Source organism: Pristiophorus japonicus, chromosome 24 (genome assembly GCF_044704955.1).
Source record: "Pristiophorus japonicus isolate sPriJap1 chromosome 24, sPriJap1.hap1, whole genome shotgun sequence".
NCBI classification, from domain to species: domain Eukaryota; kingdom Metazoa; phylum Chordata; class Chondrichthyes; family Pristiophoridae; genus Pristiophorus; species Pristiophorus japonicus.
This window is the reverse complement of record NC_092000.1, coordinates 7,244,963-7,266,870: the sequence shown is the minus strand read 5'-3', so window position 1 is coordinate 7,266,870 and position 21,908 is coordinate 7,244,963. Positions and strand designations below refer to the sequence as shown.

General features: G+C 54.4%; 1 protein-coding gene across 1 annotated transcript in view; it reads left to right on the top strand.

Moving 5' to 3' along the window:
• The window catches only part of LOC139238017 (collagen alpha-1(XI) chain-like), a 294,478-nt gene that overhangs the window by 94,141 nt on the left and 178,429 nt on the right, over positions 1–21,908 (top strand). The window contains exons 5-9 of the mRNA XM_070867414.1: positions 3,443–3,574; positions 10,033–10,194; positions 14,556–14,696; positions 17,301–17,480; positions 19,357–19,404. Coding sequence (XP_070723515.1) covers positions 3,443–3,574; positions 10,033–10,194; positions 14,556–14,696; positions 17,301–17,480; positions 19,357–19,404 — 663 coding nt within the window. The remainder of the gene's footprint in view (positions 1–3,442; positions 3,575–10,032; positions 10,195–14,555; positions 14,697–17,300; positions 17,481–19,356; positions 19,405–21,908) is intronic.

Sequence of the window (21,908 nt, the reverse complement as noted above, 5' to 3'; positions counted from 1 at the left end):
TATGGTATATACAGGGTGAAGGTACATTCAGCTCTAGTGTTACAGTACGTACATAACAGGCAGTCCCTCGGGATCGAGGAAGACTTGCTTCCACTCTTAGAATGAGTCCTTAGGTGGTTGAACAGTCCGATACGGGAACCACAGTCCCTGTCACAGGTGGGACAGATAGTGGTTGAGGGAAGGGGAGGGTGGGATAGGTTTGCCGCACGCTCCTTCCGTTGCCTGCGCTTGGTCTCTGCATGCTCTCGGCGACGAGACTTGAGCTCCTCAGCGCCCTCCCGGATGCACTTCCTCCACTTAGGGCGGACTGGTCTTTGGCCAGAGACTCCCAGGTGTCGGTGGGGATGTTGCACTTTATCTGGGAGGCTATTGTGCAGCAGTCAAGAGACTGTGCCAACACTCGAGATCGGATAGATGGGTGAAGGGGTAGGGGTGAAGGGTGGACTATTTGCTCACGAGGAGAGTCAATGCCAACAGGGACTGGTTGGGCCGAATGGCCTGTTTTTGATTTATTTGTTCCTGGGATGTGGGCATCGCTGGCGAGGCCAACATTTATTGCCCGTCCCTAATTGCCCCTTGAGAAGGTGGTGGTGAGCCGCCTTCTTGAACCGCTGCAGTCCGTGTGGTGAAGGTGCTCCCACAGTGCTGTTGGGGAGGAAGTTCCAGGATTGTGACCCAGCGACGATGAAGGAACGGCCGATATATTTCCCAGTCAGGATGGTGTGTGACTGGGAGGGGAACGTGGAGGTGGTGATGTTCCCATGCGCCTGCTGCCCTTGTCCTTCTAGGTGGCAGCGGGTTTGGGAGATCTGTCGAATAAATCACGGTTCCCCGATTAATAATGAAACCATTTAACAGGTTAGACCGGGAGTTCTGCAGTGTTGATATTCCAGTAAAAAAGCATTTCCTTTGGAGATGAACACTTATTTAAAATCAACAGGTTAATACTGCCATTAATATGGTGGGCAGAAAGATCTTGGATGGACACCGATGAAAATATAGTAGAGCATAATTTCCATGTTCAGAACAGGTTTTCTCGCTCCTTCAGCAGAATGTGTTCAGTAAAGCAAGTATGGTCTTTCACTTACACTTAGGGACGGGCAATAAATGTTGGCCTCGCCAGCGATGCCCACATCCCAGGAACGAATAAATCAAAAACAGGCCATTCGGCCCAACCAGTCCCAGTTGGCATTGACTCTCCTCGTGAGCAAATAGTCCACCCTTCACCCCTACCCCTTCACCCATATTGACAGAGGAGGTTAACTCAAGCCTATATTCTCTAGAGTTTAGAAGAATGAGAGGTGATCTCATTGAAACATACAAAATTCTTACAGGGATTGACAGGGTAGCTGCAGGGAGGATGTTTCCCCGGGGCTGGGGAGCCGAGAACCAGGGGTCACAGTCTCAGGATACGGGGTAGGAAATTTAGGAGCGAGATGAGGAGAAATGTTTTCACTCAGAGGGTGGTGAACCTGTGGAATTCTCTACCACAGAAGGCTGTGGAGACCAAGTCACTGAATATATTTAAGAGGGAGATAGATAGATTTCTAGACTCAAAGGGCGTCAAGGGGTATGGGGAGAAAGCGGGAATATGGTGTTGAGATAGAGGATCAGCCATGATCATATTGAATGGCGGTGCAGACTCGATGGGCCGAATGGCCTACTACTGCTCCTATTTTCTACATTTCTATGTAACCCCTTCATCTCAGGAATCAGTGAACCTTCTCTGAACTGCCTCCAAAGCAAGTATTTCTCTCCTATGGATTACCGGTGCTATATAAAGGCATTTGTTATTGTTGGTCTTGCAGATGTTTTCTTGGGACTGTACTTTGCTCTTGTCGGTTTTGACTCCCTTCAGAATGTTTGCATTAATTGCTGAAAATGTTCTTGGGCTGAATTTTTTAAACAAACCTCACATTTCAGGGAATCGTCAGGCTGGGTGTCTGGGATGTGCATCGAATGTCCAGTTGCGTTTCACAGAGCACCAGCAGTACAACAAAGGGCCTTATGCTTCCAAACCTGGGCCATGAGCAGAGGGATGCAGTCCTGGTCAGGGTCTGCTGCTGACGGTAGAGCCGGGAGCAATTTGAGCTGATAAATTCTTACATTTAAATAGCGCCTTTCATGACCACCAGACGTCTCAAAGCGCTTTACAGCCAATAAAGTGGAGTGTAGTCACTGTTGTAATGTGGGAACCGCGGCAGCCAATTTGCGCACAGCAAGCTCCCACAAACACCAACGTGATAATGACCCAGATAATCTGTTTTATTGATGTTGGTTGAGGGATAAATATTGGCCCCAGGACACCGGGGAGAACTCCCCTGCTCTTCTTCGAAATAGTGCCGTGGGATTATTTACATCCACCTGAGAGAGCAGACGGGGCCTCGGTTTAACGTCTCATCTGAAAGACTGGCCCTCCGACAGTGCGGCGCTCCCTCAGTACTGCCCCTCCGACAGTGCGGCACTTCCTCAGTGCTGCCCCTCCGACAGTGCAGCGCTCCCTCAGTACTGCCCCTCCGACGGTGCGGCGCTCCCTCAGCACTGCCCCTCCGACAGTGCGACGCTCCCTCAGCACTGCCCCTCCGACAGTGCGGCACTCCCTCAGTACTGCCCCTCCGACAGTGCGGCGCTCCCTCAGCGTTGCCCCTCCGACAGTGCGGCACTCCCTCAGTACTGCCCCTCCGACAGTGCGGCGCTCCCTCAGCGTTGCCCCTCCGACAGTGCGGCACTCCCTCAGTACTGCCCCTCCGACAGTGCGGCGCTCCCTCAATACTGCCCCTCCGACAGTGCGGCGCTCCCTCAGTACTGCCCCTCCGACTGTGCGGTGCTCCCTCAATACTGCCCCTCCGACAGTGCGGCGCTCCCTCAGTACTGCCCCTCCGACAGTGCGGCGCTCCCTCAGCGTTGCCCCTCCGACAGTGCGGCACTCCCTCAGTACTGCCCCTCCGACAGTGCGGCGCTCCCTCAGCGTTGCCCCTCCGACAGTGCCGCGCTCCCTCAGCGTTGCCCCTCCGACAGTGCGGCGCTCCCTCAGCGTTGCCCCTCCGACAGTGCGGCGCTCCCTCAGTGCTGCACTGGGAGTGTCCGCCTAGATTTATGTGCTCAAGTCTCTGGAATGGGACTCGAACCCACAACCTTCTGAGCCACAGCTGACACACATGGGGGTTAGTGCGAACAAGAGAGCTATGCGACCGGGTCTAGAATGCAACATTTCGGTAAGCATCGCAACTCGCCTGCAGCTTGTTGCTTGTTCCAACTGTGACGGGTCAGATTGCAATGGAAGGTTGGACCGCTGGTTATTGAACTGTAAGCGAAGTGCGTCTTGCAGTGGTTCCGCGGTGGCTGCAGCGTTGTGGACTCGAGCGTGGTGCGCGCGCACGTGCGTCCGGTGACCTCGTCGGCTTGTGTCGTGACCGTGTGCCTTGTGCTCCCCTTCGCGCAGGGTGATATCCAGCAGCTGTTGATGTCGGCCGACCCGAGGGACGCCTACACCTACTGCCAGCGGTATATTCCCGACTGCCATGCCCTGCTGCCTTACGCCCTGCGGACTCCGGAGCCCGTCTACCATGAAGAGGTGGGTGCGCGGCCTCGCATCGCCCCGTCTGGCTAATCCCTTTCTGCTTCCGTTCCCAATCCAGGTGGCGTCGGCCAGTGGGCACTGCTGCCATGCCAGCATAACCAAACCAGCCTTCCTTCAGCTGGTGCTTGCTGGAGTCGAGATCAATGCTGGATCACAGCCAGTGTAAACTGTAACTCTATCAGGAGAAGCAGCAGGGCCTCCAAACGCTAAAACTGGAAACCCAAAACACCAAGGAACCATCTCCCGAGTACGTCTCTCGCTGTCCCCACTGCCCGCTCCCAGTGTGGGAGCTCTCCCTTATTGAGCGCTTTGTTCCCCACCTCCCCTCGCTCGTGTTCCCCACCTCCCCTCGCTCGTGTTCCCCCCTCCCCTCGCTCGTGTTCCCCACCTCCCCTCGCCCGTGTTCTCCCCCCTCCCCTCGCCCGTGTTCCCCCCTCCCCTCGCTCGTGTTCCCCACCTCCCCTCGCTCGTGTTCCCCACCTCCCCTCGCTCGTGTTACCCACCTCCCCTCGCTCGTGTTCCCCCCCCTCCCCTCGCTCGTGTTCCCCCCTCCCCTCGCTCGTGTTCCCCCCTCCCCTCGCTCGTGTTCCCCACCTCCCCTCGCTCGTGTTCCCCACCTCCCCTCGCTCGTGTTCCCCACCTCCCCTCGCTCGTGTTCCCCACCTCCCCTCGCTCGTGTTCCCCACCTCCCCTCGCTCGTGTTCCCCCCCCTCCCCTCGCTCGTGTTCCCCCCTCCCCTCGCTCGTGTTCCCCACCTCCCCTCGCTCGTGTTCCCCCCCCCTCGCCCGTGTTCCCCACCTCCCCTCGCTCGTGTTCCCCCCCCCCTCGCTCGTGTTCCCCACCTCCCCTCGCCCGTGTTCCCCCCCCTCGCTCGTGTTCCCCACCTCCCCTCGCTCGTGTTCCCCCCCCCCTCGCTCGTGTTCCCCCCCCTCCCCTCGCCCGTGTTCCCCCCCCTCCCCTCGCCCGTGTTCCCCCCCCTCCCCTCGCCCGTGTTCTCCCCCCTCCCCTCGCCCGTGTTCTCCCCCCTCCCCTCGCCCGTGTTCTCCCCCCTCCCCTCGCCCGTGTTCTCCCCCCTCCCCTCGCCCGTGTTCTCCCCCCTCCCCTCGCCCGTGTTCTCCCCCCTCCCCTCGCCCGTGTTCTACCCCCTCCCCCCCCCCCCACCCCCCCATGCACCGGCTGATAAGCTCCCTCTGCTTCGAGTGTGCAATAATGACCTGTCTGCCGCCCCCAACACACTAGGAGGGTGGTATTTAGCGCGGAGGGAGGGCGGGGGGGGGTCATCGAAAGTTAAACACACAAGAAGCTATGAGGGGTGACCTCACGCTGTCGCCCACGTGCCAACTGGAGAGGGTGACCCTCCCCCACCCCCCCGACCCTGATCCCGACCCAGCCGGGGGGAAGGGGCAGTGTTGCATTGTTCAGTTCTTTGCCTGTGGCCTTGCTGGTTTATATTCTCTCTCTCTCTCTCTCCCTCTCTCCCCGGTAAGGAGGCAGGGTGGGCAGCTGGCCTGTGTTTAATCTTTTACTGGAGAATCGGATACAGGAGAGCCTTCGGCACCACTCCACGGCCCGGCGTCAAGTTGCTGTTTAAGTTTGAGGCCTGACGTGGTTTTCCTGAGTGTTTACTCGTTGGGAGAGCGGAGGTGCTTGGGCCTTGACCCCGACAGGGCCCGAGTTGACCCAGACCTGGCTCGCTTTTACAAGGCTGTTCAGCGATGGAATGCTGCCAATATCCGATAAATAGTGTCACCAGTGCGCTTAGAATCATCATAATTTACAGCACGGAAGGAGGCCATTCGGCCCATCGTGTCCGTGCTGGCCGACAAAGAGCTACCCAGCCTAATCCCACTTTCCAGCTCTGGGTCCGTAGCCCTGCAGGTTACAGCACTTCAGGTGCACATCCAAGTACTTTTTAAATGTGGTGAGGGTTTCTGCCTCTACCACCCTTTCAGGCAGTGAGTTCCACCCCGGACCCCCACCACCCTCTGGGTGAAGAAATTTCCCTCAAATCCCCTCTAAACCTCCCCACCAACTACCTTAAATCTATGCCCCCTGGTTGTTGACCCCTCCACTGAGGGAAATAGATCTGTCCTACCCGCTTGAATACGAATTTTTATGGCCTAGCGGGTCGGCAACTCTGTTTGGATGTGTCCCTGGAAGTTTCATCACGTGACCTCTGGTCTCCAACCGCCCCCTCCCCCACATGCTACCGCCATTGGCCGCCCGACCTGTCCATCACTGGGATCCACCTCCCACAGCCAATTGGGAACTAATCAGACTCTTTGTTATTTGGTTGGATGACTCTTGACTCTTGGCCTCCCCCTTCCCCCGCCCACCTCCAATACTTTTAGAACAATAGTTGAAAGTGTTCAAAGAGAATGGGAGAACAAAACTGCCGTGTTATTTATTGCCCCCCCCCCCCCCTCCCATCCCGTGCCGATGATGTTTCCCCTGGGTGTTGCTCCCAGCGGTGTCCTGGGGGTTAATCTTCAATTCCTGGAGTCTCCAGGGCCAATCCTGGAGAAGTTGGTGAGCTTGGAGAATAGCTCAACCTTCAGAGTCCCGGTGGCATTGCGCACCCACAACATAGTTTGTTCCTGAGCTGCCCGCTGCTCTGTGGCGCAGTGAATATCGTATCACACTCCCTTACTTCAAGCGCCAGTGTTTCATTTCACACGAGCCAAGAGTGGAAAGCAAAGGAGACTTTCCTTTAAAATGCAGATAAGAAGTAAGATCTTGGCTGATCTGATCTTGGCCTCAGCTCCACTTCCCCGCCCGCTACCCTTCTCTCCCTTATCGCTCAACAATCCATCTCTCTCCACCTTAACTATCATCATTATCGGCAGTCCCTCGAATCGAGGATGACTTGCTTCCACATCAAAACAAGTTCACAGGTGTTTCAATGAAGGACCTAATATTCCGGATCCCGAACTACATCCTGAAGGTTGGAAGATGCCTGTGGGTGGATTTTTTTAACGTGGGGTGACCGTTGCACACCAGCCACCACACGGGCTTGACAGAGCTAGGTCTTGGTCCAGTGGCGAGGGTTAACCAGGACGACTGGAGACCAGCTCTGCTGCACGGACCCAGAGCGCACACATATCGCCCGTGCTGCCCCTGGGCCCTCGCCTCTTCTGGGCCCCGAATTCGCGCCCCCCCTGAGCCCCGATCACGTCCCTCTGAAACCCAGCCTCCACAGCTCTCTCGGGTAGAGAATTCCAAAGATTCACGAGTAGAAATCCCTCCTTATCTCCGTCTTAAATGGGCGACCCCTTATTCTGAGACTATGCCCCCTAGTTCTAGATTCGCCCACTAGGAGAAACATCCTCTCAGCATCTACCCTGTCCAGCCCCCCTCAGAATCTTCTCCGTTTCAATCGGGCCTCGGTCACACCATTGTGCGGGGGGGGGAGCCCGGCCTACAATTGCAACGTGAAGCCTGCACGTGGGGTAGGTCATCGTCGCTTGGCCCCAGGCCCCACGTGCAATCTGGGATAAGCAAACTTGCGAAAGCAGCACCCGTGATTGCTGGTGGCTCCCCCGGGGAGCCGATGTTGGTCTGATGTGCCAGTGAGCGGGGCCAATCCATGTGCCGTCTCCCAGTAATTGGGAGCGGGATTCGATTCCGAGCGTGCCCCCCAGTTTGATGGGGTGTACAGCCAATGGGAAGCCTGCGTGTTGACCCCTGACTCTCACTGAATGTTCCAGTTTTTTTGCTGGATGTAACATGCATTTCATTCACAGGAGGCCATGTTAAATATGAGGCTTCGATGAGCCAACAAAACGCCAACGCAATGAACCAGAAATTCTGCACAGGTCAAAGGGCAAAGTTAGCCCAACTGGGCAAGTCCGTCCTATTCAGTCCATCATTCACTCTTAACATTCTGAGCTCCAAATCTTCCTCTTATTATCTCATCATTCCTCTCAATCGAGCTCTCGATGTTCACCTTATTTGGGCTACTTAGATTCCTCTAACATTTCTTTCTCTACGTCTAGTCCATGACTTCCCATCAACCCATCTCCTTATCAAGTTGCCTCCAACGGTGCAGGGGTAACCATTATTGCACTGCTCCAATGATCCTCTGGCCGGCCTCCCACCTCCATAAACTTCAACTCGTCCAAAACTCGGCTGCCCCATGTCCTAACTCGCAGCAAGTCCCACTCACCCATCACCCCCTGTGCTCGCTGCCCCGTGTCCTAACTCACACCGAGTCCCGCTCACCCATCACCTCCTGTGCTTGCTGCTCCGTGTCCTAACTCGCAGCAAGTCCCGCTCACCCATCACCTGCTGTGCTCGCTGCCCCGTGTCCTAACTCGCACCGAGTACCGCTCACCCATCACCCCCTGTGCTCGCTGCCCCGTGTCCTAACTCGCAGCAAGTCCCGCTCACCCATCACCCGCTGTGCTCGCTGCCCTGTGTCCTAACTCGCACCAAGTCCCGCTCACCCATTACCCCCTGTGCTCGCTGACCAATATAGGCTCCCGGTCTGGCAAGGCCTCCAATTTAAAATGATCATCCTTTGTGTTCAAATTCCTCCATGGCCCTCGCCCCTCCCCTAGCTCTGCAATCTCCCCCATCTCTGTAAACCTCCGCATCTCTCTCCTCCTGCAAGGTCGCTCCTCAAAACTGACCTCTTTGACCTTTTCACCTCCATCTATTGACCTTCCAACAGTTGATTGGCAGTGCACAAGTGTGGTTAAAACCTCCCCAACCCCATTCGTAATGTAGAAGGGCCTGGCTAGTAGTACACTCTTGTTTGCTTCTGTGTTTCACACTCTGCCGATTCTACAGAGCAGTTTTGTTGACGCAGGGCGCCTGGGTAAACAGCCAATTGAGTCTGACCGTTTAGCTCAGCAGCCTGGCAAATTCCAAGGCATTGTTGTGGTTACAGCAGTGGGTCCTTTTGTCGCTGTGGAATGTGTCAGGCAAATTGTCCCTTTAGAAACGGAGTTAGATGTGGTCCTTACGGCTAAAGGGATCAAGGGGTATGGAGAGAATGCAGGAATGGGGTACTGAAGTTGCATGATCAGCCATGATCATATTGAATGGCGGTGCAGGCTCGAAGGGCCGAATGGTCTACTCCTGCACCTATTTTCTATGTTTCTCTTTTTGCCAATTCTGATTGGACGAATTCCTGGAGGTTCCAGCACATGACCTCCCATCTCCAACCGCCCCGCTTGGTTGAATAATCTTTCTCCCCCCCCACATCCTATCTCCAATATTTTTCTAACTAATAAATGAAAGTTGAAAGAAAATAGCGGGAAGAGAAACGTCTTAACGAATGCCCCTTATGATTTTCATCCGAGTTGCTCTCATCAGTTCTCGGGACATTAATCTTTAATTTCTGGTCAATCCTCTCCATGTGGATAGATTGGAGAGGCTGGGGTTGTTCTCCTTGGAGCAGAGAAGGTCGAGAGGAGATTTGATCGAGGGGTTCAAAACCATGAGGGGTCTGGCCAGATCAGATAGAGAGAAACTGTTCCCATTGGTGGAAGGGTCGGGAACCAGAGGACACAGATTTAAGGCGATTGGCAGAAGAATCAAAGGTGACATAAGAAAAATTATTTTTCCCGCAGCGAGTGGTTAGGATCTGGAATGCGCTGCCTGAGAGGGTGGTGGAGGCAGACTCAATCGTGGCTTTCAAAAGGGAGTTGGATAAGTGCCTGAAGGACAAAGAATGTGCAGGGTTACGGGGAAAGGGCGGGGGAGTGGGACTGGCTGAAGTGCTCTTGCAGAGAGCCGGCACGGGCTCGATGGGCCGAATAGAAACATAGAAAATAGGTGCAGGAGTAGGCCATTCGGCCCTTCGAGCCTGCACCACCATTCAATATGAACATGGCTGATCATTCCCTCAGTACCTCTTTCCTGCTTTCTCTCCATACCCCTTGATCCCTTTAGCCGTAAGGGCCATATCTAACTCCCTCTTGAATATATCCAATGAACTGGCATCAGCAACTTTCTGCGGCAGGGAATTCCACAGGTTCACAACTCTCTGAGTGAAGAAGTTTCTCCTGATCTCGGTCCTAAATGGCCTACCCCTTATCCTTGGACTGGGTCCTCTGGTTCTGGACTTCCCCAACATCGGGAACAATCCTCCTGCATCTAACCTGTCCAGTCCCCCCTCCTGTGCCGGAACAGTTCTGTGATGGGCCTACCTGGGGTTTAAAGACTCCTGGGGGAGATGGAAGGCCAGTCTTGCCCTGGATACCCTGCAGAAAAGAATCATTGCGCTCTCTCGCTGCTTCCGATTTCCAACCCCAGGTCCGCCGATGAGCTTAAGGCCAATGTACAGCGGAGGCGGAACATCCCCAATGGTGAAAGAATCCGGTCTCGTCTATCCCCTGCCTTTTCTTCTCCTGCCCCCCACCCTACCTTTTCTCTCCCTCTTGCGTCTCCTCAGCTTCAGTCTCTTTCTCTCTCTCCCTCTCTCTCTCTCCCGCTGCTTTTTACAGAGAGCTGTCGCCCGCCCTCGCAACAAAAAACGGAAGAAGGATCGCAAACGATCTAAAAAGAAGGGCAGGGGCAAGTCAAAGAAATCGAGAAAAGAGCGACAACAGAGGAAGAAAGATCGTGCTGCACGGCAACAGATAGAGACAGTTGGGGTTGGGGACCAGGTTAGACGACGGAGAAAACCCAATCGAGCTCCCACGTCGGGCAATGTCAGAGCTTTGATGACTGACGCGTATGATTCTGCTAACTTAACACAGGCTTGCTAAACTCTCCAAAGCCCTGTTCATATTACATTCCCACCGCTGACGTCCCGGGACACCGTTTTATCAGTCTTGTCATGGGATGTTGAGTTGATATTTTTTTTGTATTCTATTCGTTCACGGGATGTGGGCGCGTCGGCAAAGCTCAGCATTTATTGCCCATCCCCTAACTGCCCCTTGAGAAGATGGTGGGTGAGCCGCCTTCTTGAACCGCTGCAGTCCGTGTGGTGAAGGTGCTCCCACAGTGCTGACTTCGTCGTAGCGGTTTTGGTACAAACTGCGTGTCTCGTTGGGCCATTTCAGAGGGTCAGTTAAGAGTCAACCACATTGCTGTGGGTCTGGAGTCACATATAGAAGTTGCATGATCAGCCATGATCATATTGAATGGTGGTGCAGGCTCGAAGGGCTGAATGGCCGACTCCTGCACCTATTTTCTATGTTTCTATAGGCCCAGACCGGGTAAGGGCGGCAGATTTCCTTCCCAAAAGGACATTATGAACCAGTTGGGTTTTTACGACAATCGGATAGTTTCATGGTCACCATTATTGACAATAGCTTTTTATTCCAGATTTATTTAATTAACTGAATTTAAATTCCCCAGCTGTCCTGGTGGGATTTGAACCAATGTCTCCCAGATCATTAGTCGAGGCCTCTAGATTTCTAGTGTAGTTTGGTATTAGATGGTCCCTGGTATCGAGGATGACTTGCTTCCACACCAAAAAGGGATGAGTTCACAGGTGTTTCAATGAAGGACCTAATATTCCGGATCCCGAACTACATCCTGAAGGGTGGAAGATGCCTGTGGGTGGATTTTTTTAACGTGGGGTGGCCGTTGCACACCAGCCACCACACGGGCTTGACAGAGCGAGGCCTTGGTCCAGTGGCAAGGGTTAACCAGGACGACTGGAGACCAGCTCTGCTGCACGGGCCCAGTGCGCTCACATATCGCACAGTGTGGGCTGGGCCCGTGCTGCCCCTGGGCCCTCGCCTCTCCTGGGCCCCGATCTCTCTCTGCTCCTCTGCCCTGATCATAAATGGAGCAGTCAGTAAAAAGACATCAAATAGTCTCCTCTTATCTTGGAGACATCAAATATCGACACTGTTATTTGAAATATCAACAAATTAAACACCAGCCTAATTTTCTAGTCCAGTAACGTAACCACTATGCCACTGTACCGGATAAAATAGAAAAGAGAGGGGAAAAAAATCACCAGTGAATATGTGCAGTCGTCAGTTTGTTAATAACCAGTTTGTTACTGTAGGACTTAATTCATGAACCTTAATCTGAGGCAGCAAATCATCAACTTGTGGCTTCTGATAGTGGCTTCCATAGTGTTTTCTTTACTGAAGAGTCCAACTGATTGTCCAACTCGTGATTGGATTATTCAAATGTGTAGGTTTCCTACACCAGTTCATTCTAGATATTCAATCACTTAAAGAGTTTCCTTAAACACAGGGTTTGTCACTCCAGGCCCAGACAGTACCTGAATGGGGCTACCTCAAGGATTTTGTAAACCAAATGCTGAGAGTTATGACAGACAAAGATCAGTGTTCTATCCCTCAGCTCCCCCTGCCTCCCAAGTTCTTTCTCCGCAAGTACCGATGCACTTGCCGGGAACCCCTATCCTAAACATCTCCGAACTTGCCAGCTACCCAAAGGAACATCGGAACAGGAGACCGCCATTCAGTGAGATCGTGGCTGATCTGTATCTCATTCACCCGCCTTCCATTCCCTATCCCTTGAAAAATCTAGCGATCTGGGTCTTGAAGTTTTCATTTGACACCGCCTACCCCCAGCTTTTTGGGGGAAAGAGAGTTCCAGATTTCGAATGTGGAGGTATCGTGGTGTAATGTATTTGCTTCATGGGTTCTTTGCTTAAGAATTCACAGCAACACATTGCTATTAAGAACTAGTTGGTTTATTAGCAAAAGGTTTAACAATCACCCTGCACATTACCAGTTCATCCACCAGGCTCACAACCACCTGCCCCATTGTGGATCCCCCGAACCCAACAGGCCGGGGTTTTATTGAGTCTTGTGAACATCACATGACTGGTTAAGCCACTCCCAACTCAACAGCTCCACCAACCTGTGAGCATACTCACAGGTGCATACATTGCACATGGGTTTAGGACACTGAAATTGCGTGCAGGTAAATCAGCGGATACCAGAACTGGCCGACGTAGGGACAGAAATCCAATGGCGTCAGAAAGCGCGTTTGGTGCATTCCCACCGTGGCTCATGGTGGCGATCTTGCCCCATGGAGGGCTTCTCTGGGGAAAGATGGAAGTAAGTTCTCATCGACAGCAGAGAATATCTCGCAACCCTGGGATAGGAGCCCCCACCCCTTGGGCAATTGTGGACGTGGTAAGATTGTGGCAACATTCCCCCACCCCCCCCTCGCGTCTCCCCACCCGCCCTCCCCCACCCTCCCTCGCGTCTCCCCACCCGCCCTCCCCCACCCCCCCTCGCGTCTCCCCACCCGCCCTCCCTTCCCCCACACGCCCCTCGCGTCTCCCCACCCGCCCTCCGTTCCTCCACTCCACCCCCCCTCGCGTCTCCCCACCCGCCCTCCCTTCCCCCACCCCCCGCCTCGCGTCGCGTCTCCCCTCCCCCACCCCCCCTCGCGTCTCCCCACCCGCCCTCCCCTCCCCCACCCCCCCTCGCGTCTCCCCACCCGCCCTCCCTTCCTCCACCCCCCCACTTGCGTCTCCCCACCCGCCCTCCCTTCCCCCACCCCCCCCTCGCGTCTCCCCATCCGCCCTCCCTTCCCCCCCCTTGCGTCTCCCCACCCGCCCTCCCTTCCCCCACCCCCCCTCGCGTCTCCCCACCCGCCCTCCCTTCCCCCACCCCCCCTCGCGTCTCCCCACCCGCCCTCCCCTCCCCCACCCCCCCTCGCGTCTCCCCACCTGCCCTCCCTTTTCCCCCCCCCCTTGCGTCTCCCCACCCGCCCTACCCTCCCTTCCCCCCCCCGCGTCTCCCCACCCGCCCTCCCCTCCCCCACCCCCCCCTCGTGTCTCCCCGCCCTCCCCTCCCCCACCCGCCCAACCCTCCCCCACCCCCCCCTCGTGTCTCCCCTCCCCCGACAGTTCTGATGCAATCTGAATGGGGCTTGAAGAGCTTATTTGTTGCAACCGGATTAATGCCGTACTGAGATGTTGCTGATAATTGGAATGTGGCTTCACAGCAGTAACTGAATAATCCAGCTTTTTTTAATCACCGAGTTGCCAGAGTTTAACATCACGCTTTATTCTGAGTCTCTTGAGCTTTGTCACGTGCTTCTATTGCCGTCATTTCTAAGGTTTGTTTTGTGACTTGAATGATTTATTTCCCCTCTCAAGGTATCTGACCAGGTAAGAACAACCGTGGAGGAACCTCCCATTGGCTTTGAAGCCTGGAGGAGGCCGGATGTTGGGTTGATTAGACTAGGTTGGACTATTCCCCCGCCCCCACTCCCCCCCAATGGTGTGCCTCCTCCAAACACTGCACTGTTCAAGTCTCCCTCGGGCAGGGTTTAAACCCACCAGGGAAGTCAGACAAACTGGAAGCCCAAACTACTCCATGCCGCACCGGATCATTCCTTACAGGTCTGGCTCGAGAGGCAATGTCGACCGAAGTCTCGGGAACATGTCCTGGGGCAGGCTCGATGGACCCAGGTGGTCTTTAGCTGGCCGCCATTGTTTGAAGGTTCCGTAGGCCGCCTGGCCTAATCTCCCGGTGGGAGGCGAGGACTATATATGTTGAGGAGAGAGAGAGAGCCAGAGCTACGCAGGACTCCGCTGTGCTTGCAACAGCAAAAATGCATTTTGAAATGCTTGAACCCTCCCTCTTCTTAAATCACTTGTGTCATCGTACCACACGCCATGTTTTCATTGATAAGCAGGCAATCGTTGTAAAGGCGTTCAGCATTACTGTTCTGAAGCTGGCCCCCTAAGAGGTGGGCAACAGCAGCCTGGCGTAACTTTCTTGCCAAGTATCCTGTGCTCCCCCGAGACCTAGTGCTTGGCACCCCCCCCAGCCCTGAGGCCTTCCCGAGCCCGTGGATCCAAAATACGTCCTCGTGTTGCGTGGCGTGTTGAACTGAGACTCTGACGCAGTGCCTTTGTTGATTGGTCGATCAGATATCTGGCCGGCTCACGTGGAGGAGGCCTCATTCCTGTTCAGGTCACCCGAAGTCACAGCCAGAGTTGGCCGTTACGGGCCGGTCCTTCTGATTGGCTGATGTCTAACACCCACCTTGCTTTTCCATGCCCGTCTTTGTCTAGGCCGCTGAGCTGATCCCGGCAGAAGAAGTGGGGAACGTCTACGATTATTACCTTGGTCCGGAGTATTACACGGACTTGGAGTCTGCCATCCACAACGCCACCGTCACTGGTGTTGTGGAAGAGAATGTTACGGATCACGAGGTAACCACTGTTGTAGTTGGCTGTCTATTTGGGCCTCTACACCCAAGGGGTACACAACATAAGTTTTGGTTTCCATAGTTAGAAAGGATATACTTGCTTTGGAGGCAGTTCAGAGAAGGTTCAGTCGGTTGATTCCGGAGATGAGGGGGGTTGACTTATGAGGAAATGTTGAGGAGGTTGGGCCTCTATTCATTAGAATTCAGAAGAATGAGAGGTGATCTTATCGAAACGTATCAGATTATGAGGGGGCTTGACAAGGTGGATGCAGAGAGGATGTTTCCACTGATGGGGGAGACTAGAACTAGGGGGCATGATCTTAGAATAAGGGGCCACCCATTTAAAACTGAGATGAGGAGGAATTTCTTCTCTCTGAGGGTTGTAAGTCTGTGGAATTCGCTGCCTCAGAGAGCTGTGGAAGCTGGGACATTGAATAAATTTAAGACAGAAATAGACAGTTTCTTAAACGATAAGGGAATAAGGGGTTATGGGGAGTGGGCAGGGAAGTGGAGCTGAGTCCATGATCGGATCAACCATGATCTTATTAAATGGCGGAGCAGGCTCGAGGGGCCGTATGGCCTACTCCTGCTCCTATTTCTTATGTTCTTATGTTAACATAAGAATTGAGGGCAGGAGTGGGCCATACGGCCCCTCGAGGCTGCTCCCCCATTCACTTATCGCATTTGTGACCTGTGGGATCTTCCTGTGCGCAGATTGGCGGCCACGTTTGCCTGCGTCCCAGTGACGGAACTTCAGGAAAGTAGTTCATTGGCCATGAAGCCCTGAGAAGGGGAAGAGGTGTGCCAGGTAGAAGCACAGAATGATACAGCACAGAGGGGAGGCCATTCGGCCCATCGTTGGGAGGACGATCCAATCAAGCGCTGGTTCTTGCTTACCTCCCGATTCGAGTCAGGTTTCCAGTCCAGATGCTGCGCTTCCAGCAGGGCTCAGCAACTCTGCAGGGGGTTTGTGTGCGAGGGACTAGTTAGAAGAAGCTTAATTGCATTTGCAGTAAACATCAGCTCCTTGACTAATGCTTCTGGGCCATTCCCAGATGAGCAGCCCATTCCTGTTCCATGAATCATCCGTTCTCTGTGGATTATTATTCCCTTATCAGGAACGTTGACTTTTCAGGAATTTTGCAATGAGCTGTATATGATTTCTTGCCTTCGAGGCTTTTCGAGCCACTGGAAGCTGGGCCAGAAAATCTGCCACGTTATCCCAGGTATTTTTTTTTTTTTACAGAGGAATTCGCCCTCGGGAGTGCTGTAACTTTAAACTGGGTCAAAAGACGCGAGAGGAAGCAGCAGTTCCCTCGATAGATTTTTAGCACATAGGCTCGGCGAATGTGCTAAATTGCTGTCTGTGCTGTTTTCATACATCTATTAATCCCTTTCCATAAGTGAGCTAACACGCATCTTAAAATAACAGCTAGGAGTTTAGTCCAAAGTGTGCTGAACAGTAGAGTGCAGATTAAATAAAGGCACCGGGAAGTCTCTTGTATAAGAACGTAAGAAATAGGAGCAGGAGGAGACCATTCGGCCCCTCGAGCCTGCTCCGCCATTCAATAAGATCATGGCTGATCTTCGACCTCAACTCCACTTTCCCAGCACTACTTGGGTCCTTTAGTATCCATAAGTCTATCGATCTCTGTCTTAGCCACGGAGGCTGTGAGGCGAGGTAACGGGGAGAGCAAGGATAATGTATCCGGCTTGTTGGGTTGAAAGAAAGACTTGCATTTCTATAGCGCCTTTCACGACCACCGGATGTCTCAAAGCGCTTTACAGCCAATGAAATACTTTTGGAGTGTAGTCACTGTTGTAATGTGGGAAACGCGGCAGCCAATTTGCACACAGCAAGCTCCCACACACCGCAATGTGATAATGACCAGATAATCTGTTTTTTTTTAGTGATGTTGATTAAGGGATAAATATTGGCCCCAGGACACCGGGGAGAACTCCCCTGCTCTTCTTCGAAATAGTGCCGTGGGATCTTTTGCATCCACCTGAGAGGGCAGGCAGGGCCTCGGTTTAACGCCTCATCCGAAAGACGGCACCTCCGGCAGTGTGGCGCTCCCTCGGTACTGCCCCTCCGACAGTGCAGCGCTCCCTCAGCACTGCACTGGGAGTGTCAGCCTGGATTTATGTGCTCAAGTCTCTGCAGTGGGACTTGAACCCACGACCTTCTGACTCAGAGCCGAGAGTGCTGCCCACTGAGACACTGGCTGACAGGATGAAGGGAGCACTGGGTGAGGAATGTTGAGTTCAGACCGGGCAATCTGGAAGTATTTCACTCGGCAGAGAGTGACCACCAGCTCAAATGGGTTAATCGGAAGGTTGGTTGAGGCCAGGAAGACCATTGACAAAACAGCCAAGGAAAAAGTAAGGGAATAAGCCGATATCATAACCCGGTGATGGGGGAGGGGGCGGGAGGGAGTGGGGGATGGGGGCGAGAGGGAGAGGGGGATGGGGGCGAGAGGGAGAGGGAGTGGGGGATGGCTGGATATTGGGCTAAGGTGAGCTCGAATAGGCTGAAGGTGGCACGGAACCCGGCTTGTGACAGGCTGGGAGTGTTGTCATTAAGTTAACCTCTCTCGTTGTGTTGCAGAGGATGCAGGAGGAGCTGATTGAAGAATCAGAAGGGCCCTTCACGAATGAACACCAGGAGTACGAAATCCGGGAGTATGATGTGAACGACTATGATTACTTTGATAAAGACTACGAGGACCAGTGGAACCGGAGATTTGGGCCGGCGGAGCGAGGCGAATCAGAGACGCAGGATACAAGGGTAGGCTTGACTCCGATTCCCTTGCCCAGTCCAACCCATCTCTTCACAATTGAATGGTCTGCATTGAGATGCGCCGCGATTGAACGGACTTCCCCAGCGGGTCGGGAGGGAGGGTTGGTGCGATGTGTGTTTGCAGGGTGACTTAACGATGGTCTCGCCAACTCGGATTGGATGCATTTTCCTGGAGGTCTCATCACATGACCTCCCGCCATTGGTCGCCCGACATGTCCATCCTCACTACGCCCCGCCTTCCCACGACCAATCGGAAAGCGAGCAGACTCTTCGTTACCCGATAGGATGAATCTTGACTCTCGGCCAAACAGCCTCTTCGCCCCATGGCACGTCCAATATTTGTATAACCAATCAACAAAAGTGTTCAAAGAACTGTTTTGTTGAACAAAACACAGAGTTGTGACGCCCCCTGTGATTTCATCTCCCCGGGTGTTGCGCCCAGCAGTGTCCTGGAGATTAACCGTCAATTCCTGGAGACTCGAGGGCCAATCCTGGAGGGGTTGGTAACCCCGACTTGAAGCGGATTGTGAGGGAGGGCAGTAGTCTCCAGGTCATATTCATCTGATCAGCAGCGCAGTTATCTTTCCAGTATGCCAATGACAACATTACATCGAGGCTTTGCAATGGGAGCAAGTTCCATTGGATGAAGAATTTTCTTCCAAACTCCACAATCGTTGGATCGTGCTGACCCTCCATGCCACCTTCAACGGGCCCCGCATTCTGGGATTCCTTCCCTGGAGCCCTCTGTCTCGTCACCTCTCCCCTTACTTTCACCAGCCTGTCCAGTCGGGACTTCGCTCTCTGTGAAGCGACTTGGTGGGTGGGGCGCCGAATATTACTAACTTGTTGTGAAGGTGGGACCCTCGGCAATTGTCATTGTTACTGGGAACAGCTCTCGGGTGCTCTGACTGGGTGCTGCGATGCGCCCCTCATTCTGGTGTGTTGTACCTTAACAGCAGAATCCAACCCCTGCGGTCACTTGTGAACACGCTGGTGGTATCAGCAGGCTGGAAGTGTGAGTGAATTCCTTCCCCCACGTGGAGCAAGTGAACGGCCTCTCCCCAGTGTGAGCTCGCTGTTATTACATAAGAATTAGGAACAGGAGTAGGCCATCTAGCCCCTCGAGCCTGCTCCGCCATTCAATAAGATCATGGCTGCTGCTGTTCACATCCCGACTGAATCGTGTTCACTCTGAGTTGGCGTTTGTTTCTGCAGATAACCCTTCAACTAGGCTTTGGTTTAATAAGTTGATATTTCAAATAACAGCGTGTCGATATTTGATGTCTCCAAGATAAGAGGAGACTAATTGATGTCCCGTTACTGACTGCTCCATTTTTGATCAGGGCAGAGGAGCGGCGAGAGATCGGGGCCCAGGAGAGGCGAGGGTTTGGGGCCCAGGAGAGGCGAGGGTTTGGGGCCCAGGAGAGGCGAGGGTTTGGGGCCCAGGAGAGGCGAGGGTTTGGGGCCCAGGAGAGGCGAGGGTTTGGGGCCCAGGAGAGGCGAGGGTTTGGGGCCCAGGAGAGGCGAGGGCCCAGGGGCAGCACGGGCCCAGCCCACACTGTGCGATATGTGTGCGCACTGGGTCCGTGCAGCAGAGCAGGTCTCCAGTCGTCCTGGTTAACCCTCGCCACCGGACCAAGACCTAGCTCTGTCAAGCCCGTGTGGTGGCTGGTGTGCAACGGCCACCCCACGTTAAAAAAAATCCACGCACAGGCATCTTCCAACCTTCAGGATGTAGTTCGCAATCTGGAATATTAGGTCCTTCATTGAAACACCTGTGAACTCATCCCTTTTTGGCGTGGAAGCAAGTCATCCTCGATACGAGGGACCACCTAATACTATACTACATTGTGCCTTTGTCCAGGTGCAGATTCCGAAGGGGGAGAAAGGGGAGCCGGCCATCTTCGAGCCCGTGAGTATGGAAAGTTTGACGCGCGAGTCCATGATCCTTTCTTTGCTCCCTGCCCATTTACCAGCGGGGGGGGGGGGGCCCCGCTTTCGCGTTTGGCAATGTTGCTCCCCTCCCGCGTACCCTGACAACTCTTCCGCGGGCTCAGTTCCACAGGTGCTGATCGCCCTCTGGCCTCCTGCCCGCGTTGCCAGTCACCACATTGTGAGCTGAAACGGTGAGCGTTCACCCCGCGGGGCATCACCCACAGCCGATCACCCCCTCGACTGTCCGCACGTGGGCACTCACGGTAAGAGTTGGTCGATCGCGATCAGGAGCGCCAAGCCTGGCCGACTTTTAAAAAAAATTTATTACCCCTTCAGTGTCTAAAGTCAACTGCATGGCAACTAATTAAACGCAGGCCGAGAACTGGCCTTGGGGGGGCGCCCCCCCCCACGTGACTCGGTTTTGCACAGGGCGGTGCCATTACTCATTGGGCTATCCGGGAAGAAAGATAGCGGGGTGGAAATCTGGTCCTGCCGTTTGAGCCCGAGTGTTGCTTTGACCGCCCGGTTCCGACTGCCAAATTCGGTTTTAACACCCAAAGATGAGAGAGCAGCGCCAAAAAGTGGCATTGCACACTCCCCCTCGGGAGCTCAGGAGGCCGACGGAATTTCCCCATCAGGAGGCCGCCATGCTAGGAAAACGAATGGGGAGAAAAGGGAAGAGAAAAAAAAAAAAAACCCCGAAAACTTCCCCCAATCCACCCACCCACCCACCCACACACACTTCCCCACTAATACTGATGAAAACGTGCAGAAATAAAGAGAGAGAAAAACGTGCCTTCCTCTCTGGGCGATTCCGCCCGAGATCCGCTCTTTCGCCACCACTTTTTTCCTGGCTGTACGTCGGCCGCACAAAGCAAATGTGGCGACAGAGGCGCTGCGCGCTGGACGACGTCGCCACGCGGGCGGCGTTAGTCGCCACACCGGCGGCGTTAGTCGCCACACCGGCGGCGTTAGTCGCCACACCGGCGGCGTTAGTCACCACACCGGCGGCGTTAGTCGCCACACCGGCGGCGTTAGTCGCCACACCGGCGGCGTTAGTCGCCACGCGGGCGGCGTTAGTCGCCACGCCGGCGGCGTTAGTCACCACGCCGGCGGCGTTAGTCGCCACACCGGCGGCGTTAGTCGCCACGCGGGCGGCGTTAGTCGCCACACCGGCGGCGTTAGTAGCCACGCGGGCGGCGTTAGTAGCCACGCGGGCGGCGTTAGTCGCCACACCGGCGGCGTTAGTCGCCACACCGGCGGCGTTAGTCGCCATGCGGGCGGCGTTAGTCGCCACACCGGCGGCGTTAGTCGCCACGCGGGCGGCGTTAGTAGCCACGCGGGCGGCGTTAGTAGCCACGCGGGCGGCGTTAGTCGCCACACCGGCGGCGTTAGTCGCCACACCGGCGGCGTTAGTCGCCACGCGGGCGGCGTTAGTCGCCACACCGGCGGCGTTAGTCGCCACACCGGCGGCGTTAGTCGCCACGCGGGCGGCGTTAGTCGCCACACCGGCGGCGTTAGTCGCCACGCCGGCGGCGTTAGTCGCCACGCCGGCGGCGTTAGTCGCCACGCCGGCGGCGTTAGTCGCCACACCGGCGGCGTTAGCCGGCGCGGCGTCTCCTCTTGGCGCCTCTGCCAAAGAGCCGGCTCAATTTCTGCCGGGGCGTGGACGCTGCTCGCCGTGGCCTTTGCCGCCCATTGCCGGCGGTAACCGGCGGCGCCCACGACCCAATTTCGACCCCAAACTCCTTTTTAATGACGAGTTATGACCCTCCAGCCGCCCCCTCCCCCAGGACACGTGTAAATTATCTGCTCAAAGTGTAATCGTTGGGGACATCGCGACCAGCCCAGTTTAAACAGCAAACCACGAATGGGAGCTACCGCCAACTCGGAGACTCTTTCATATTTCCCTTGCTTTTTTTTAAAAAAAAAAGTATAGCTGAGCGATGACTTGTGATATTAGTGAGGCTTGGCTGGTTTGGTTATTCCAGCACAGGAATAACCAATAATAAAAGATATGAAAAAATACACAACATAATTTTATTAATTTAAATTCAAGTTATTTATGTATTTAAAAAATATATATTTTTCCGATTTAAAAAAAAAAGTTATTTTAATTATGGTTTAAAATAAACTTACCGTAGTGGGGAGGCTTTTTAACAATAACAAATGTTTTTAAAATGTAATTTTGCAATGTTTTTGTATATTTTAAAACTCTTACGCCTGAACCCATTGAGGTAACACTTCCACGGCAACAGCAGACAAAGAAATAATGAACCTGCGTGTTAACGCCTTCGAGCACTCGCATTGCAAACGACCGTGTACGATATTGCTGTTTGAAGACTGAGTGCCGATTACATTGGCCCGGAAATCCCAGCTTCCCCGGGTCAGTACGGAGTGCGTACGGACCCGGGAAGGCATCGCACAAAGCGCATGTGCCGAAAACCGGCTTTTCCGATCTGTCCAGTTTCTGGCTTGACA